At 42.3% G+C, this 17,864-nt stretch overlaps 1 protein-coding gene across 3 annotated transcripts in view; it reads left to right on the top strand.

Annotated features, from left to right (window-relative positions):
- Nucleotides 1-17,864, top strand: part of cep120 (centrosomal protein 120) — a 130,156-nt gene that overhangs the window by 94,159 nt on the left and 18,133 nt on the right. For all 3 annotated transcript variants that reach the window (XM_068029921.1, XM_068029922.1, XM_068029920.1), the window contains 3 exons: nt 3,718-3,879; nt 11,523-11,645; nt 14,317-14,415. In XM_068029921.1, coding sequence (XP_067886022.1) covers nt 3,718-3,879; nt 11,523-11,645; nt 14,317-14,415 — 384 coding nt within the window. The remainder of the gene's footprint in view (nt 1-3,717; nt 3,880-11,522; nt 11,646-14,316; nt 14,416-17,864) is intronic.

The following is a 17,864-nucleotide window of genomic DNA, read 5'->3' as shown; positions in this document are numbered from 1 at the left end:
TTTGCATTTGTAGTGTGGCGGGGTGGGGAAGAAGTAATCTCTGCACTTTGTTCAGTTAGGTGGCGGGGGGAGGGGTCAACATTTCAATTTCAGTGAGCTGGGGTGGTGGAACTGGGCCAACGTTTACTTTCGGTGTAGTTGGGAGAGGTGTGTACGGGGTTCAACTCGGCAGTTTCTGAGCAGGGTTGGCAGCCCTTTAAAAGCCACAGGATTGGGTGGGGGTGGGGGGGGGTGGTGGGGTGCAACCGCCCTGCATACTTAAATGAGCCGCCACGCTCAAGATTTTGGCGGTGTGCAGGCTGCCATTTCTTTCACCCACCAATCCTGTGCTCATTGATCTACATTCAGTATCTTTCAAGTTCTCTGTTTTCATTCTTGTTTTCAAATTCCTCTATGGTCTTCCTATCTCTAAACTAACCCAGTCCTACATCCTCCAGCATCTCTGCTCCTCTAATTCTGGCCTCTTGCACATCCCCAATTTCATCTTTTCACCATTGGTAGCTGTGTCTTCAGTTGCCTAGGCCCTGAGGTATGGAATTCCCTCCCTAAACCCCTCCTCTCTGCTCCATTTAAGACTCCTTAAAACCAACCACTTTGACTAAACTTTTGGTCACTGGCATTAATATTTCCTTACATGGCTCATTGTCAGATTTTTTTTTTTATATAATGCTGCTGTGAAGCATTTTGCAATGATTTACTATGTTAAAAATGCTATATAAATGTAAGTTGTTGTAGTTATACTACAAAACTCCCATCAGCATCCACAAAGCTACTGAGTGAATTAATTAACCTTTTTTTTTGATAATTATTGAATAAATCAGGCAAAAAAGTCATAAACTCACCAGTTAGCTTAACCATTTGTGGTTTAATTAGCAATTAGCTCTTTACTTTCCCAGCATTCAGTCACACCACTGGTTCCATTTTGAAGACTAACTGACAACAATTCTAAAGCCATTTCTGCTGCATGACATTGTTTTGTTAGGGAAGAAGAGAATAGGAACTGTTAAAACCTACAACATTGAGATTCTGGGATTGGAGGTTGAACCCTTTTTTTTTTAGTTTGTGGAGCCAGTTTACCAAACCAGCAGGGTGATGCATTAATAAGTGGAAAATTGCCTGGGTATATTCTGTCCACAAAGTGCAGGACAAATTCAATCTGGTCAATTACCGCCCATCAACCTACTCTTGTCTTCAAAGTGATCGAAGAGGTTATCAACTGTGTTATCAAGCAACACTTACTCACAAAAAACCTGCTCGCTGATGTTCAGTTTGGGTTATGCCAGGGCCACTCAGCTCCAGACGTCATTACAGCCTTGGACCAAACATGGACAAAAGAGCTGAATTCCAGAAGTGAGAGTGACATCCCTTGAAATCAAGGAGCCGTTGTAAAATTGCTGTGAATGGGAATTGGAAGAAAACTCTTTATTGACTGGAGTCGCACCTTGCACAAAGAAAGATGGTTGCAGTTGTTGGAGGGCATTCGTCTTAGCACCAGGACATGGCAGCTGGAGTTCCTCAGGCTAGTGTCCTTGGCCCAACCATTTTCAGTTGATTTATTATTGACTTTCCTTCCATTATAAGGTAAGGTGAGGTGAGAGTGACTGCCCTTGACATCAAGGCAGCATTTGACCGAGTATGGCATCAAGGAGCTCTAGCAAAACTGAGGTCAATGGGAATTGGGGGAAACCCTCCTTTGGTTGGAGTCATACCTAGCGCAAATGAAGATGGTTGTGGTTTTTGGAGGTCAATCATCTGAGCTCCAGGACATCACTGCAGGAGTTCCTCACGGTAGTGTCCTAGGTCCAACCATCTTCAGCTGCTTCATCAATGACCTTCCTTCAATCGTATGGTCAGAAGTGGGGATGTTCGCTGATGATTGCACAATGTTCAGCACCATTCGCGACTCCTCAGATACTGAAGTAGTCCATGTAGAAATGCAGCCAGACTTGGACAATATTCAGGCTTGAGCTGAAAAGTGGAAAATAACATATGCACCAAACAAGTGCCAAGCAATGACCATCTCCAACAAGAGAGAATCTAACCATCTCCCCATGACATTCAATGGCATTACCATCGCTGAATCCCCCACTATCAACATCCTAGGGGCTGCCATTGACCAGAAACCGAACTGGAGTAGCCATATAAATACCGTGGCTACAAGAGCAGGTCAGAGGCTAGGAATCCTGTGGCCAGTGACTCCACTCCTGACTCCCCAATATCTGTCCACCATCTACAAGGCACAAGTCAGGAGTGTGATGCAATACTCTCCACTTGCCTGGATGGGTGCAGCTCCAACAACACTCAAGAAGCTCGACACTATCCAGGACAAAGCAGCCCGCTTGATTAGCACCCCATCTACAAACATTCACTACCTCCACCACCGACGCACATTGGCAGCAGTGTGTACCATTTACAAGATGTACTAAAGCAACGCACCAAGGCTCCTTAGACAGTACCTTCCAAACCCGTGACCTCTACCAACTAGAAGGACAAGGGCAGCAAATGCATGGGAACACCACCACCTGCAAGTTCCCTTCCAAGTCACACACCATCCTGACTTGGAACTATATCGCCGTTCCTTCACTGTCACTGAGTCAAAATCCTGGAACGCCCTTCCTAACAGCACTGTGGGTGTACCTACCCCACATGGACTGCAGCAGTTCAAGAAGGCAGCTCACCACCACCTTCTCGAGGGCAATTAGGGATGGGCAATAAATGCTGGCTTGGCCAGCGACGCCCACATCCCATGAATGAATTTAAAAAAAAGTCAGAAGTGGGGATGTGATGATTGCAGTGTTCAGTTCCTTTCATAGCTGCCCAGATACTGAAGCAGTCTCTGCCCACATGCAGCAAGACCAGGACAACATTTAGATTTGCTGTGGCAAACAGCATTTGTGTCAAATGCTAGGCAGTGACCGTCTCCAAGAGTTTATCCACCTCCCCTTAACGTTCAACACATTACCATTGTCAAATCCCCCACCATTAACATTCTAGGGGTCAGCATTGACCATAAAATTAACTGGTCGAGCCACATAAATACAGTGGCCACGAGCAGGTCAGAGGCTGGGTATTCTGCAGTGTGATTCACTGCCTGACTCCCCAAAGCCTGTCCACCATCTACAAGGCACAAGCCAGGACTGTGATGGAATGGTGTACACTTGCCTCGATGAGTGCAGCTCCAACAATATTCAAGCAGTTCGACATCATCCAGGGCAAAGCAGGCTGCTTGGCACCCCATCCACCACCTTGAGCCTTCATTTTCTCCGCTGCTGGTGCACTGTGACTGTATTGTACAATCTTCAAGATGTGCTACAGCACCTCGCCAAGGTGTCTTCAACAGTACCTCTAAAACTCTAGACCTTTACCACCACAAGGACAGCAGGCACATGGAAACATCACCACCTACAAGTGATCTCCAAGTCATGCACCATCCTGACTTGGAAATAGATTGCAGTTCCTTCATTGTCACTGGGTCAAAATCCTGGAACTCCCTCCTAACAGCACTGTGGAAAGTACCTTCACCACAAGAACTGCAATGGTTGAAGAAGGTAGCTTACTACCACCTTTTTGAGGGCAGTTGGGAATTAGCAATAACCTTGCAGCAGTTCCCACATCTGTAAACTAATTAACAAAAGTTACTGCATCATGTTTTATTAATTATCTTATTTATCTTATATTTATCAGAGTTTTCAAAATTTTTTTTTTACCTGTGTAAAGCTCCAGCGGCTGAGGAAAGAGTTACAAGACGATCATGATCGGAGCTTGCGAGAAATGCAAGAGACCACAAGACGCTGCACTGAAGATTCTGCCCGTCAGATGGAATTGGAAAAGTTAAAGTTTAATCAGTTGGAACAGGATAAGTTACGCTTACAGCAGCAGGTAAAAAAAAGTATGGCTAATCGAAGCAAAAATAAGATACATTTTGAAGGCCATAGTAATTCTATGTTTGCGACCAGTTCATGCTTATTTTATTCTCATCCTTCTTGTCAATCAAGCATACAATTTGAATTTCGTCATACTTCTTGATATTGCTTTTAGCAAAGGTACCAAGGTAAATATTCTTTCTGTCATAGTTACACTTTTAAATTGAATTCAGCATTACTTTGTCTTTATTTGTCCAGAACTCTGGAAGGTTTCAGTTGCACATCAGCTGGTCATGCAGCTTAATGTCAACAGCATGGTGTCAGATGTCCACATTCTGATAGTCCCCAGGCCTTTCCCATCTGTAGTGCCTATTCAGTGAAGCATCAAAGTTTAGTATACCAGAGGACATGTAATATTCCTCCCTGGACTGTTGGTTTATAGATGCATTCAAAAATATTCAGACGACTATTATACCAGTATCTGATCTTAAAGCCAGAAATTAGTTGTACAGGTTTACCCAGCACAGTGTTCTTGAGGTTCTAAATCATCACTTAGAGGTAGCACTCTTGCCAGTTACAAGACCATGGATTCAAGTCCCATTCCACCATTTGAACATAGAATGTGAACATATGAATAAGGAGTAGGCCATTCGGCCCCTTCGTGGCTGCTCCACCATTTAATAAGATCTTGACTGATCGGATTGAGGCCTAGACTCCACTTTCCTGCCAACCCCTGATCTCCTTTGACACCTTTGTTGGTCAAGAATTTATCTACCTCTGTCTTAATACGGACTAGGCTTCAAGCTCAGTGCAGTACTGAAGGAGTACCTGACCCTGTCTCTCTCTGGCACTGACCCCTGCGCGCTCCTGCCCTGGCACTCTGTGGCAGGAATATTGTAAGTTTCGAACCCTGTCTACAAACTGCAAAACATCCAAGTCTATCATTGCTGCAAACAGAGACTCTGGGTAGAAAGCCATCTACATCACTATCTCCAAGAAAACCATGTCCACTTCGACCAGCCAGGAACTTCAGGACCACGAATTCAAAGAACAAAGAAAAGAAAATTACAGCACAGGAACAGGCCCTTCGGCCCTCCAAGCCTGCGCCGATCCAGATCCTCTATCTAAACCTGTCGCCTATTTTCTAAGGGTCTGCATCTCTTTGCTTCCTGCCCATTTATGTATCTGTCTAGATACATCTTAAAAGACGCTATCGTGCCCGCGTCTACCACCTCCACTGGCAACGCGTTCCAGGCACCCACCACCCTCTGCGTAAAGAACTTTCCACGCATATCCCCCCTAAACTTTTCCCCTCTGTTTGAACTCGTGACCCCCTTGTAATTGAATCCCCCACTCTGGGGGGAAAAAGCTTCTTGCTATCCACCCTGTCTATACCTCTCATGATTTTGTACACCTCAATCAGGTCCCCCCTCAACCTCGGTCTTTCTAATGAAAATAATCCTAATCTACTCAACCTCTTTTCATAGCTAGTGCCCTCCATACCAGGCAACATCCTGATGAACCTCCTCTGCACCCTCTCCAAAGCATCTACATCCTTTTGGTAATGTGGCGACCAGAACTGCACGCAGTATTCCAACTGTGGCCGAACCAAAGTCTTATACAACTGTAACATGACCTGCCAACTCTTGTACTCAATACCCCGTCCGATGAAGGAAAGCATGCCGTATGCCTTCTTGACCACTCTATTTACCTGCGTTGCCACCTTCAGGTAACAGTGGACCTGAACACCCAAATCTCTCTGTACATCAATTTTCCCCAGGACTTTTCCATTTACTGTATAGTTCACTCTTGAATTGGATCTTCCAAAATGCATCACCTCGCATTTGCCCTGATTGAACTCCATCTGCCATTTCTCTGCCCAACTCTCCAATCTATCTATATTCTGCTGTATTCTCTGACAGTCCCCTTCACTATCTGCTGCTCCACCAATCTGCAAACTTGCTAATCAGACCACCTATACTTTCCTCCAAATCATTTATGTATATCACAAACAACAGTGGTTCCAGCACTGATCCCTGTGCAACACCACTGGTCACACGTCTCCATTTTGAGAAACTCCCTTCCACTGCTACCCTCTGTCTCCTGTTGCCCAGCCAGTTCTTTATCCATCTAGCTAGTACACCCTGGACCCCATGCGACTTCACTTTCTCCATCAACCTACCATGGGGAACCTTATCAAACGCCTTACTGAAGTCCATGTATATGACATCTACAGCCCTTCCCATATCAATCAACTTTGTCACTTCCTCAAAGAATTCTATTAAGTTGGTAAGATATGACCTTCCCTGCACAAAACCATGTTGCCTATCACTGATGAGCCCATTTTCTTCCAAATGGGAATAGATCCTATCCCTCAGTATGTTCTCCAGCAGCTTCCCTACCACTGACGTCAGGCTCACTGGTCTATAATTACCTGGATTTTTTTTTTTAGATTAGATATACAGCACTGAAACAGGCCCTTCGGCCCACCGAGTCTGTGCCGACCATCAACCACCCATTTATACTAATTCCACACTAATCCCACATTCCTACCAAACATCCCCACTTGTCCCTATATTTCCCTACCACCTACCTATACATGGTGACAATTTATAATGGCCAATTTACCTATCAACCTGCAAGTCTTCTGGCTTGTGGGAGGAAACCGGAGCCCCCGGAGAAAACCCACGCAGACACAGGGAGAACTTGCAAACTCCACACAGGCAGTACCCAGAATCGAACCCGGGTCCCTGGAGCTGTGAGGCTGCAGTGCGAACCACTGCGCCACTGTGCCTGCGACCCTTCTTAAACAAGGGGACAACATTAGCAATTCTCCAGTCCTCCGGGACCTCACCCGTGTTTAAGGATGCTTCAAAGATATCTGTTAAGGCCCCAGCTATTTCCTCTCTCACTTCCCTCAGTAACCTGGGATAGATCCCATCCGGACCTGGGGACTTGTCCACCTTAATGCCTTTTAGAATACCCAACACTTCCTCCCTCCTCATGCCGACTTGACCTAGAGTAATCAAATATCTATCCCTAACCTCAACATCCGTCATGTCCCTCTCCTCGGTGAATACCGATGCAAAGTACTCGTTTAGAATCTCACCCATTTTCTCTGACTCCATGCATAATTTTCCTCCCTCCTTTGTCCTTGAGTGGGCCAATCCTTTCTCTAGTTACCCTCTTGCTCCTTATATATGAATAAAAGGCGGCGCAGTGGTTAGCACTACAGCCTCACAGCTCCAGGGACCCGGGTTCGATTCTGGGTACTGCCTGTGTGGAGTTTGCAAGTTCTCCCTGTGTCTGCGTGGGTTTTCTCCGGGTGCTCCGGTTTCCTCCCACAAGCCAAAAGACTTGCAGGTTGGTAGGTAAATTGGCCATTACAAATTGTCACTAGTATAGGTAGGTGGTAGGGAAATATAGGGACAGGTGGGGATGTTTGGTAGGAATATGGGGTTAGTGTAGGATTAGTATAAATGGGTGGTTGATGGTCGGCACAGACTCGTTGGGCCGAAGGGCCTGTTTCAGTGCTGTATCTCTAATCTAAAAATCTAATCTAAAAGGCTTTGGGATTTTCCTTAACCCTGTTTGCTAAAGATATTTCATGACCCCTTTTAGCCCTCTTAATTCCTCGTTTCAGATTGGTCTTACATTCCCGATATTCTTCCAAAGCTTCGTCTTTCTTCAGCTGCCTCGACCTTTATGTATGCTTCCTTTTTCCTCTTAGCTAGTTTCACAATTTCACCTGTCATCCATGGTTCCCTAATTTTGCCATTTCTATCCCTCATTTTCACAGGAACATGTCTCCTGCACGCTAATCAACCTCTCTTTAAAAGCCTCCCACATATCAAATGTGGATTTATCTTCAAACAGCTGCTCCCAATCTACATTCCCCAGCTCCTGCCGAATTTTGGTATAGTTGGCCTTCCCCCAATTTAGCACTCTTCCTTTGGGACCACTCTCGTCTTTGTCCATGAGTATTCTAAAACTTCCCAAAGTCGTCCCCTACTGAAACTTCAACCACCTGGCCGGGCTCATTCCCCAACACCAGGTCCAGTATGGCCCCTTCCCGAGTTGGACTATTTACATACTGCTCTAGAAAACCCTCCTGGATGCTCCTTACAAATTCTGCTCCATCTAGACCTCTAACACTAAGTGAATCCCAGTCAATGTTGGGAAAATTAAAATCTCCTATCACCACCGCCCTGTTGCTCCTACATCTTTCCATAATCTGTTTATATATTTGTACCTCTATCTCACGCTCGCTGTTGGGAGGCCTGTAGTACAGCCCCAACATTGTTACGTCACCCTTCCTATTTGAGTTCTGTCCATATTGCCTCACTGCTCGAGTCCTCCATAGTGCCCTCCTTCAGCACAGCTGTGATATCCTTTTTGACCAGTAATGCAACTCCTCCACCCCTTTTACCTCCCTCTCTATCCCGCCTGAAGCATCGATATCCTGGGATATTTAGTTGCCAATCGTGCCCTTCCTTCAACCAAGTCTCAGTAATAGCAATAACATCATACTCCCAGGTACTAATCCAAGCCCTGAGTTCATCTGCCTTACCTACTACACTTCTTGCATTAAAACAAATGCACCTCAGACCACCAGTCCCTTTGCGTACATCATCTGCTCCCTGTCTACTCTTTCCCTTAGTCACGCTGACTTCATTATCTAGTTCCTTACAGGCTTTAGTTACTACCTCCTTCCTGTCCACTGACCTCATTTGGTTCCCATCCCCCTGCCACATTAGTTTAAACCCTCCCCAACAGCGTTGGCAAAAGCACCCCCAAGGACATTGGTTCCAGTCCGGCCCAGGTGTAGACCGTCCAATTTGTAATAGTCCCACCTCCCCCAGAACCGGTCCCAATGTCCCAAAAATCTGAACCCCTCACTCCTGCACCATCTCTCAAGCCACGCATTCATCCTGACTATTCTTTCATTTCTACTCTGACTATCACGTGGCACTGGTAGCAATCCTGAGATTACTACCTCTGAGGTCCTACTTTTTAACTTGGCTCCTAACTCCCTAAATTCTGCTTGTAGGACCTCATCCCGTTTTTTACCTATATCATTGGTACCTATGTGCACAACGACAACTGGCTATTCACCCTCCCCCTTCAGAATGTTCTGCAGCCGATCTGAGACATCCCTGACCCGTGCACCTGGGAGGCAACATACCATTCGGGAGTCTCGTTTTCGACCACAGAACCGCCTATCTACTCCCCTTACAATCGAATCCCCTATGACTATAGCCCTTCCACTCTTTTTTCCCGCCCTTCTGAACAGCAGAGCCAGCCACGGTGCCATGAACCTGGCTGCCTTCCCCTGGTGAGCCATCTCCCCCAACAGTATCCAAAACGGTATACCTGTTTTGGAGGGAGATGACCGCAGGGGACACCTGCGCTGCCTTCCTGCTCTTTCTCTGCCTTTTGGTCACCCGTTTACTTTCTCCCTCAGCAATCCCAATTCGCTAAACGTGCTATCCACGACCTCAGCATCGCGGATGCTCCAAAGTGAGTCCATCCGCAGCTCCAGAGTCGTCATGCGGTCTAACGAGCTGCAGCTGGACACGCTTCCAGCAAGTGAAGGAGTCAGGGACATCAGCCGAGTCCCTGAGCTCCCACCTTGAGCAAGAGGAGCATAACACGGGTCTGAGATCTCCTGCCATTTTTAATCTTAAGCTTAACTTAGTCTTAACTTCGATAAATGAAAAAGGAACGAAAAGTTTTTGCCAATCACACGGGGGAAAAAAGAAATAGAAAAAGCCTTACCTTATCTACACACCACCGAGTCCTTTTTTTTTTGGTTAGAGGAGGAGGGTGGGTGGGAGACACTACAGGTCTCTGGTTCAGCCGCTGCCCAAATATATAGGACTTACCCAGCTGCCACCTCGCTCTCCATGTCGCCGCTGCAAAAAAAAAAATTCAACTGGAAGACAACTGAATTACCAAATTCCGCAGACTGTCTATTAGTTTTTTTTTTGTTCTGGACTCTTATCCAACCAATCTATTCTTCACTCTGTCACCTATTTGTGTATGTGTGTGTGTGTGTGAAAGTTGGAGCATAGTTTATTATTTTTACTTAGATCGGGTTTGGGTTAAGTGCACTAAACGAACCCCTCTCTTGTTTAAACTCAGGAAAAACTGTCCAATTGGTTCTTTTATGATCATAGCACCTAAAAGGGTTAAACACTCACTGAATTGTTAAGCACTGTTTGACTGCAACAAGGTTTATTTCTTTTAAAGAAGGAGAGGGACAAGAGGAGAGCCTTTCAGCTCCTCACCTGATCGTAACAACAGAAATCTACAAAGGACAAGAGCACTTTTACTATCTAGTTGTCAGGAAACCTCTCTGCTCCTCGGTAGTTGGAAAAAGTTGAGAGAATTGCTTTGTGCAGCAATAAAATTCTAATCCAATTAACAATAATTGCCATTTAAATGAATTGTAATTAATTTATTAGTTGGAATGGAGCCTTACACTGTTGCTCAATGATCAAGTCAGAAGCCTCACGTCCAGTGTCGATACTTTCAAAAGGGCTTGGTGTGACTAGCTTGTTGACTTGTGCTGTTGGAAAGTGAGGTCTTTAGGTGCCCTTATTTAAACTTTTGCTATCTAAGTTGAATGTACCTGAAATTACATGTGAGCTTCCCTAGCCTTAGTACCATTTCCATTTCTTGTCTTGGCTGTCAGTTTATTTTGAGACATTTTGACATTTGCTAATAATTGGGCTTTTGAAGTACTTTTTTGTAAAGCAGCTTCTGACTGTTGTGAACTGAATTCAGATGTTTTTGTTTCATTGTGTTTCACAATTAGCAAATACAGTTACATAGTGCTTGTTGCAAATGTGGTTAACGTGATTTGCAACCTTAACTATATTTTTAAAAAAAACATAATTCTGCACCTATTTGGGTAACATGCTAACCATGATACATTTTCAGATTATCTGTTGTGTAGGATTTTATTCAGTTGCATTTCAATGGTTGCTAAATTGCTAATAGTTTTTCCAGCAGCTTGGATTTTTATTCTGGAAACTGTGCATTAATTTCAACTTCAGTTTTTAACTACCGACAGAGTTCAAAAACAGGTTCTTTTTACTGGAATTCATTGTGTATATTATAAAGTCAAAGGTGTTCAGCATTGTCATTAATCAATAGAATCCTCATGCTTCACTTCTTAAATTATTGCTCAACTGTTGGCTGAAGAATAATTTTTCATTTTTCCACAAGTATAACATTCTAAAACCTATGTTCTCAATATATCAGCTAGTCTGTTTGATTAAGTTACACTTGGATGTTGTACAGTATAAATGTTAAAAAATGGTGGTTATATTGTGTAAACTGACAAAAAGTGTTAACTGAATAGATGGATAAATAATGATCTGCTGTAGAGGGATTAGCCGGTTATGTGTTACTGCTTTGTATCCTTGCCTGCATTGTCAGCAGGATGTAAACAATGAAATTATTCATCCATTTTTAAACCAGAGCTTGATCAGAGTTCAGATTTCTTGCTGCTAGTCTGCATGTACTTTAGTTGCATTAAAAGTCCATTTATTTTGAATGTGAATTTTTAGAGCGTCTGTTTAGTGTCTAAAGGATAAGCTGATTTCCTTTTAGTTTTTTTGAAAGCTTTTTTCTTTCCTGAATTCTATCTAGCTCCATGAAGCAGAACAGAAATACAAACTGCTTGAAAAAGAGTTCCATCAGTACAAGGAGCAGCAGAGCAGCAAACCTGAAATTCGACTTCAGTCAGAGATCAATCTTTTAACTCTTGAAAAGGTAGAATGCTTTTGGATCTGTACAATATATTATAGTTTTGTTCACAGACTGAAGTTGGGAAATCTGTATAACAAGCACATATTTTTGTGCCCTTTTTAAAGGGACTGATTAACTTAAACTTCAAAAATGATTCTTTTGGATGTTCTATTGAACTAAATTCCTTCTTCAAAATGCCATTTTTGGTGAGATAAGCTGGATAGAAAAATAACAAGTAACTGAAAATGATTAGACGTTTTTGTGATTACATTCTTGGTTATTAAAATTTATCTCTGTGGAAAATAAAATCCAGACAAATGGACGTAATTTAGAGTGATATATCTGTCCCCATGATAGCTTTTTTTAAATAAGGATACTTATTTTCACTGCACAGCTTCTACTAAAAGTGCAATCTGTAGAGACCTTTTTGAGAACATGAAATTGAAGTCATGAAACTTTTTTTTTGCTTTGAAATTATTGCATTACATTTGAGGTGCAGGTTTTTCAGAAGTGTCAGATTTGCAAAGCAGATTATGTAAGCAAACTGATGTAGGTATTTTCTTCCAAGTAGCTGCAGTTTAACAGTGACTCAGTTTGAAACATATTCGATTTCAGTTTAGATTTATGCAATTCCCGATTATATATATTTTTTTCTTACATAGCAGATCATATGCGTTTTGTTGGTATCTTAGCTGAAAGACTTAGTGAACCGTAACATTTGCTTTATTAACCATTTTTTGCATCTGCTGCTTGTCTGACATATCCATAAAGTATGAAATGTCTTACTTGTCCATAATGGAATGAAGCAGCTATTTTCTTGGTGTGAAATCTTAGCCAAACCAAAAATGCAGTCTATTTCACTCAAAAAAAAAAAAAAATTCCACGTTCATAAAGACACAAATTATATCCCTCAAAACAAAAGTGTGATGAAGCTTTTGGATACCAAAATAGTTTTCCATTCCACTATCCCCCACTCCTGCCATTTTAAGGACTTTGAAGCATGGAAATGTCAATTCCCAACCTTCCCTGTATCCTGCAGTCCTATTTCTTCAGGAGCCATCATTGGTTCTTCTACCACAGCTATTGGCCTCCGCTCAATCTTCTTGGAACATTACACATGTGATGTACTGGTATATTTATTTCTTTTATTTATTTATTGATACAGCACTGAAACAGGCCCTTCGGCCCACCGAGTCTGTGCCGACCATCAACCACCCATTTATACTAATCCTACATTAATCCCATATTCCAACAACATCCCCACCTTCCCTCAATTCCCCTACCATCTACCTATACTAGGGACTATTTTTAATGGCAATTTACCTATCAACCTGCAAGTCTTTGGCTGTGGGAGGAAACCAGAGCACCCGGCGAAAACCCACGCGGTCACAGGGAGAACTTGCTAACTCCGCACAGGCAGTACCCAGAATCGAACCCGGGTTGCTGGAGCTGTGAGGCTGCGGTGCTAACCACTGCGTCACTGTGCCGCCCTAAGATTCAATTTGTTACATTTTTATTCAGTATGTTTTACAGATAGTTTGTGATTTTTGTGGCATTGTGTACCAAGTGATATAGCACTTCATCTGTAAAGTTCACCTTTGTACATCATTTTCAACTTCCATGCATTCCCACAAAATTTTGATAGCTATTTTAATTAATAACATGGCGATGAAGAAAACTAAGGCTTCAAGAATGCTTAACTCCTTTTACTCATTTTATTCCAGCAGTAGCCTATCACTATTAACCATGGTAAACTTATGGTGGTGGGGGAGAGTGGGGTTGTTTAAGTCCCAAAGATAAATCTGAATGGATTTCTTTCTGCACGTCGTAAAGTTACCTTGCATTTTGGAGGAAGGAATGGAATTGTTCCCTGGACGAGTCATTTATTGCTTCAGTACCTGTGATAGTGATTTTGATTACTGTTTCAATGAATAGTGTCACGTCCCATCTTTGTAACACATTTGGTGTGTAAATACTTTGAAATGCATTGAGCAATATATTTGAATGTCTGATTTGATTCAATTTCTGAGCAAACTGACAAAGGGAAGGCATTCATCCACCTTTAGGCTACAGCTGCAGTACAGTTCAGGCCAAATTTAATGTACACTGAGTGGTAGCTATTAACAAGATTTTACTTATTTCTCTCCACTTTTAACCCAAAAAAATGCTCCAAAGATGAAAACTAGGGGAAAAAAAGCTGGTCGTTGGATCATCAACATCACACTTGCTATCATTGATCTGTCCCAACCAGCTTGATTCATGTCCAGGAACCCCATCCTTGATAAATTCAAACTATTGCAGTCCTCTTCAATTTCCTGCTCAAGTTCCCATTTCAGCAGATTTCTAATAGTTTGTTTTCCAACTTTGTAAGCTCTTGAAATATACTATTACAAATCTGGAATGCTAACAGTTGGACCCTCCAAGTATAAATGCATCTGATTATAGTTCGTTTTGCTTTACTGACTAAAATGTTTATTTCAACTGTCTGAACTTACAAGAAATTAATTACTTCTGAAGTGAATGCTATGCAAAAGTAGTTTTAAAAATTAAATTCATCCCATTTATGCCAGAAAGTTGACTGTCCCATAATATTTATGTGGAATATTAAGATCTCCTTCCTGAAGACAAAAATTGTTTTTATTAGTAATATCTCAATCTCAGCTTTATGATTTCAGCCTTTGACCTTTTTTATTAGGTGGAATTTGAGAGGAAATTGGAATCAGCCACAAAATCCAAGCTACATTATAAACAGCAGTGGGGGCGAGCCTTGAAAGAGTTAGCACGGCTAAAACAGGTAACGTAGCTGTTAGTTTACATCTGTCACCTTTGAAAGTACTGCGGCTTGGATGATTGTTTCTAAGTTCCATGTTGCAAAGCAAAAAAGGTCTTTTTGAATTGGGAAAGTTGGGATGAAAGGAAAGGAGTGGGTATGTGTCAAAGGGATGACATGGGATGGGGATTTTAAGATGTGCTGGTGCAATAAAGATACTAATTTCACTGCAGATGTTTTGTGGGTCTCTGCTAATCTGCACTACTTTAAACAGTCAAACAAAATAGCCATAATCATCTGCTCCCAACAGGGCTGTACTGAACAATTACATTGTAAAATCATTACTGTATATAATTGAGAAATAAACATCGTATGAGATGTAATTTTGAATTGCTGCTGCAGGAAGTCATTAAAGAAGGTGGCCTTGAGGATTCAGCCTTCACCTGGAATGTTCTTGGTGTTAACTGTAGCAGTAAATATTCTGCAAAAACTGAAATGCTTTAGAATAGATTTACATTGAACACACTTTGTTAGAATGTTATTTTATTTTAATAAGTTATAGATTTTTGAAATACTTTGAAGCTGCAACAAAAGCATTTTTCTTTGGCAAACCATGTTTTGTGAGATTGTAGATCATTTCTCGAGCGTATATTCAGACCCTTTGGCAGTTGAGATATTCAAGAATTTGTTTCTGAATACCAGTATATTTTAAACTTATTTAAGGGCAACTATGTGGGCATGAAAGCTAAGCTAGCTGAAGTGAACTGGGTTACTAGGCTAGGAGTTAGATCTATTGAGAAGCAGTGGCAGACATTTAAGGGGATATTTCAGAAAACTCCGAATAAGTATATTCCTGCTATAAAAAATTCATCCGTGGTTAACTAAAGAAGTTAAGGAAAGCATCAACTTAAGGAAAAGGCATATAGTTGTGCAAAGATGAGTGGCAGGTCAGATGATTTGTCAGAATATCAAGAACGGCAGAGAAAAACTAAAAGGTTAATCAGGAGAAAGAAATTAGAGTATGAGAGGAAGCGAGCTAGAAATGTAAAAACGGATAGCAAGAGTTCCTACAGGTATTTAAAAAGGTGAGTAAGTTAAGTGAGTGTTGGTCCTCTAGAGAGTGAGAATGGAGAGTTAATAGATAATAAGGAAATGGTGGATGAAATGAACAAATATTTTGCTTCTGTCTTCAGTATAGATGATAAAAACATTCCAGTAAATCTATGGTGGAAGGAAGAGAGGAACTTGGTGAAATTACAAACACCAAGGAAGTGATACTGACCAAACTAATGGAGCTGCGGGCTGACAAGCCCCCTGTTCCCGATGGACTTCATCCTAGGGTCTTAAAAGAGGTGGCTAATGAGGTAGTAGATGCATTGATAATTTTTCAAAATTCACTAGATTTTGGAAAGGTTCCATCAGACTGGAAAGTAAATATAACCCCTCTACTCAAGAAGGGGTGGGGAGGCAGAAAACTGGTAACTATCGGCCAGTTAGCTTGATGTCTGTTGTGGGGAAGGTGTTGGAATCGATCATTAAGGAGGCTATAGCTGGGCATTTAGAAAAACCAAGATAATCAGGAATAGTCAGCATGTTTTTGTGAAAGGGAAGTCATGTTTAACTAAGTCATTGGAGTTCTTTGAAGGAGTAACATGCGCTGTGGATAAAGGGGAGCCTGTTGATGTCCTGTACTTGGATTTCCAGAAGGCATTTGACAAGGTGCCACATAAAAGGTTATTGTGCAAAGTAGGAGCTCATGGTGTAGGGTTAACATATTAGCATGGCTCGAAGATTGGTTGGCTGGCAGAAAACAGAGAGTACGCATAAATGGGTCCTTTTCTGATTGGCAGGATGTGACGTGTGGAGACCCTCGTGTCTGTGCTGGGGTCTCAACTTTTTACCAGTTATATCAATGACTTAGATGAGGGGAGCGATGGCATGGTAGTAAAATTTGCAGGTGACAAAGGTAGGTAGGAAAGTATGTTGTGAAGAGGACATGAGGTTGCAGACTGACATAGGTTGAGTGAGTGGGCACAAATCTGGCAGATGGAGTATAATGTGGGAAAATATGAAGTTGTTCACTTTGGTAGGAAGAATAAAACAGCAGAGTATTTCTGAAAGGTGGAACAATTGAATAATTCCAAGGTGCGGAGGGATCCAAGTGTTCTCGTGCATGAGTCGTAAAAGGTTAGTTTGCAAGTACAGCAAGTAATATAGAAGGCTAATGGAATGCTATCCTTTATTAAGAGAGGAATTGAAAATAAAAGTATGGATGTTATGCTTCAGTTAAACAGGGCATTGGTGAGACCAGATCTTGAATACTGTGTGCAGTTTTGGTCTCCTTATTTAAGGAAGGATGTGAATGCGTTGGAGGCAGTTCAGAGAAGGTTTACTAGATTGATACCTGGAATAAGTGGGTTGCCTTATGAGGAAAGGTTGGATAGACTGGGCTTTTTTTCACTGGAGTTTAGAAGAGTGAGGGGAGACTTGACTGAAGTATATAAGATCCTAAACAGTCTTGACAGGGTGAATGTGGCTGAGATATTTCCTCTTGTGGCTGAGATATTTCCTCTTGTGGCTGAGATATTTCCTCTTGTGGCTGAGATATTTCCTCTTGTGGCTGAGATATTTCCTCTTGTGGCTGAGATATTTCCTCTTGTGGCTGAGATATTTCCTCTTGTGGCTGAGATATTTCCTCTTGTGGCTGAGATATTTCCTCTTGTGGCTGAGATATTTCCTCTTGTGGCTGAGATATTTCCTCTTGTGGCTGAGATATTTCCTCTTGTGGCTGAGATATTTCCTCTTGTGGCTGAGATATTTCCTCTTGTGGCTGAGATATTTCCTCTTGTGGCTGAGATATTTCCTCTTGTGGCTGAGATATTTCCTCTTGTGGCTGAGATATTTCCTCTTGTGGCTGAGATATTTCCTCTTGTGGCTGAGATATTTCCTCTTGTGGCTGAGATATTTCCTCTTGTGGCTGAGATATTTCCTCTTGTGGCTGAGATATTTCCTCTTGTGGCTGAGATATTTCCTCTTGTGGCTGAGATATTTCCTCTTGTGGCTGAGATATTTCCTCTTGTGGCTGAGATATTTCCTCTTGTGGCTGAGATATTTCCTCTTGTGGCTGAGATATTTCCTCTTGTGGCTGAGATATTTCCTCTTGTGGCTGAGATATTTCCTCTTGTGGCTGAGATATTTCCTCTTGTGGCTGAGATATTTCCTCTTGTGGCTGAGATATTTCCTCTTGTGGCTGAGATATTTCCTCTTGTGGCTGAGATATTTCCTCTTGTGGCTGAGATATTTCCTCTTGTGGCTGAGATATTTCCTCTTGTGGCTGAGATATTTCCTCTTGTGGCTGAGATATTTCCTCTTGTGGCTGAGATATTTCCTCTTGTGGCTGAGATATTTCCTCTTGTGGCTGAGATATTTCCTCTTGTGGCTGAGATATTTCCTCTTGTGGCTGAGATATTTCC

The sequence above is a fragment of the Heterodontus francisci genome, chromosome 4 (genome assembly GCF_036365525.1).
Source record: "Heterodontus francisci isolate sHetFra1 chromosome 4, sHetFra1.hap1, whole genome shotgun sequence".
NCBI lineage: Eukaryota > Metazoa > Chordata > Chondrichthyes > Heterodontiformes > Heterodontidae > Heterodontus > Heterodontus francisci.
The sequence above is the reverse complement of the archived record's forward strand: the minus strand, read 5'-3'. Positions and strand labels throughout refer to the sequence as shown.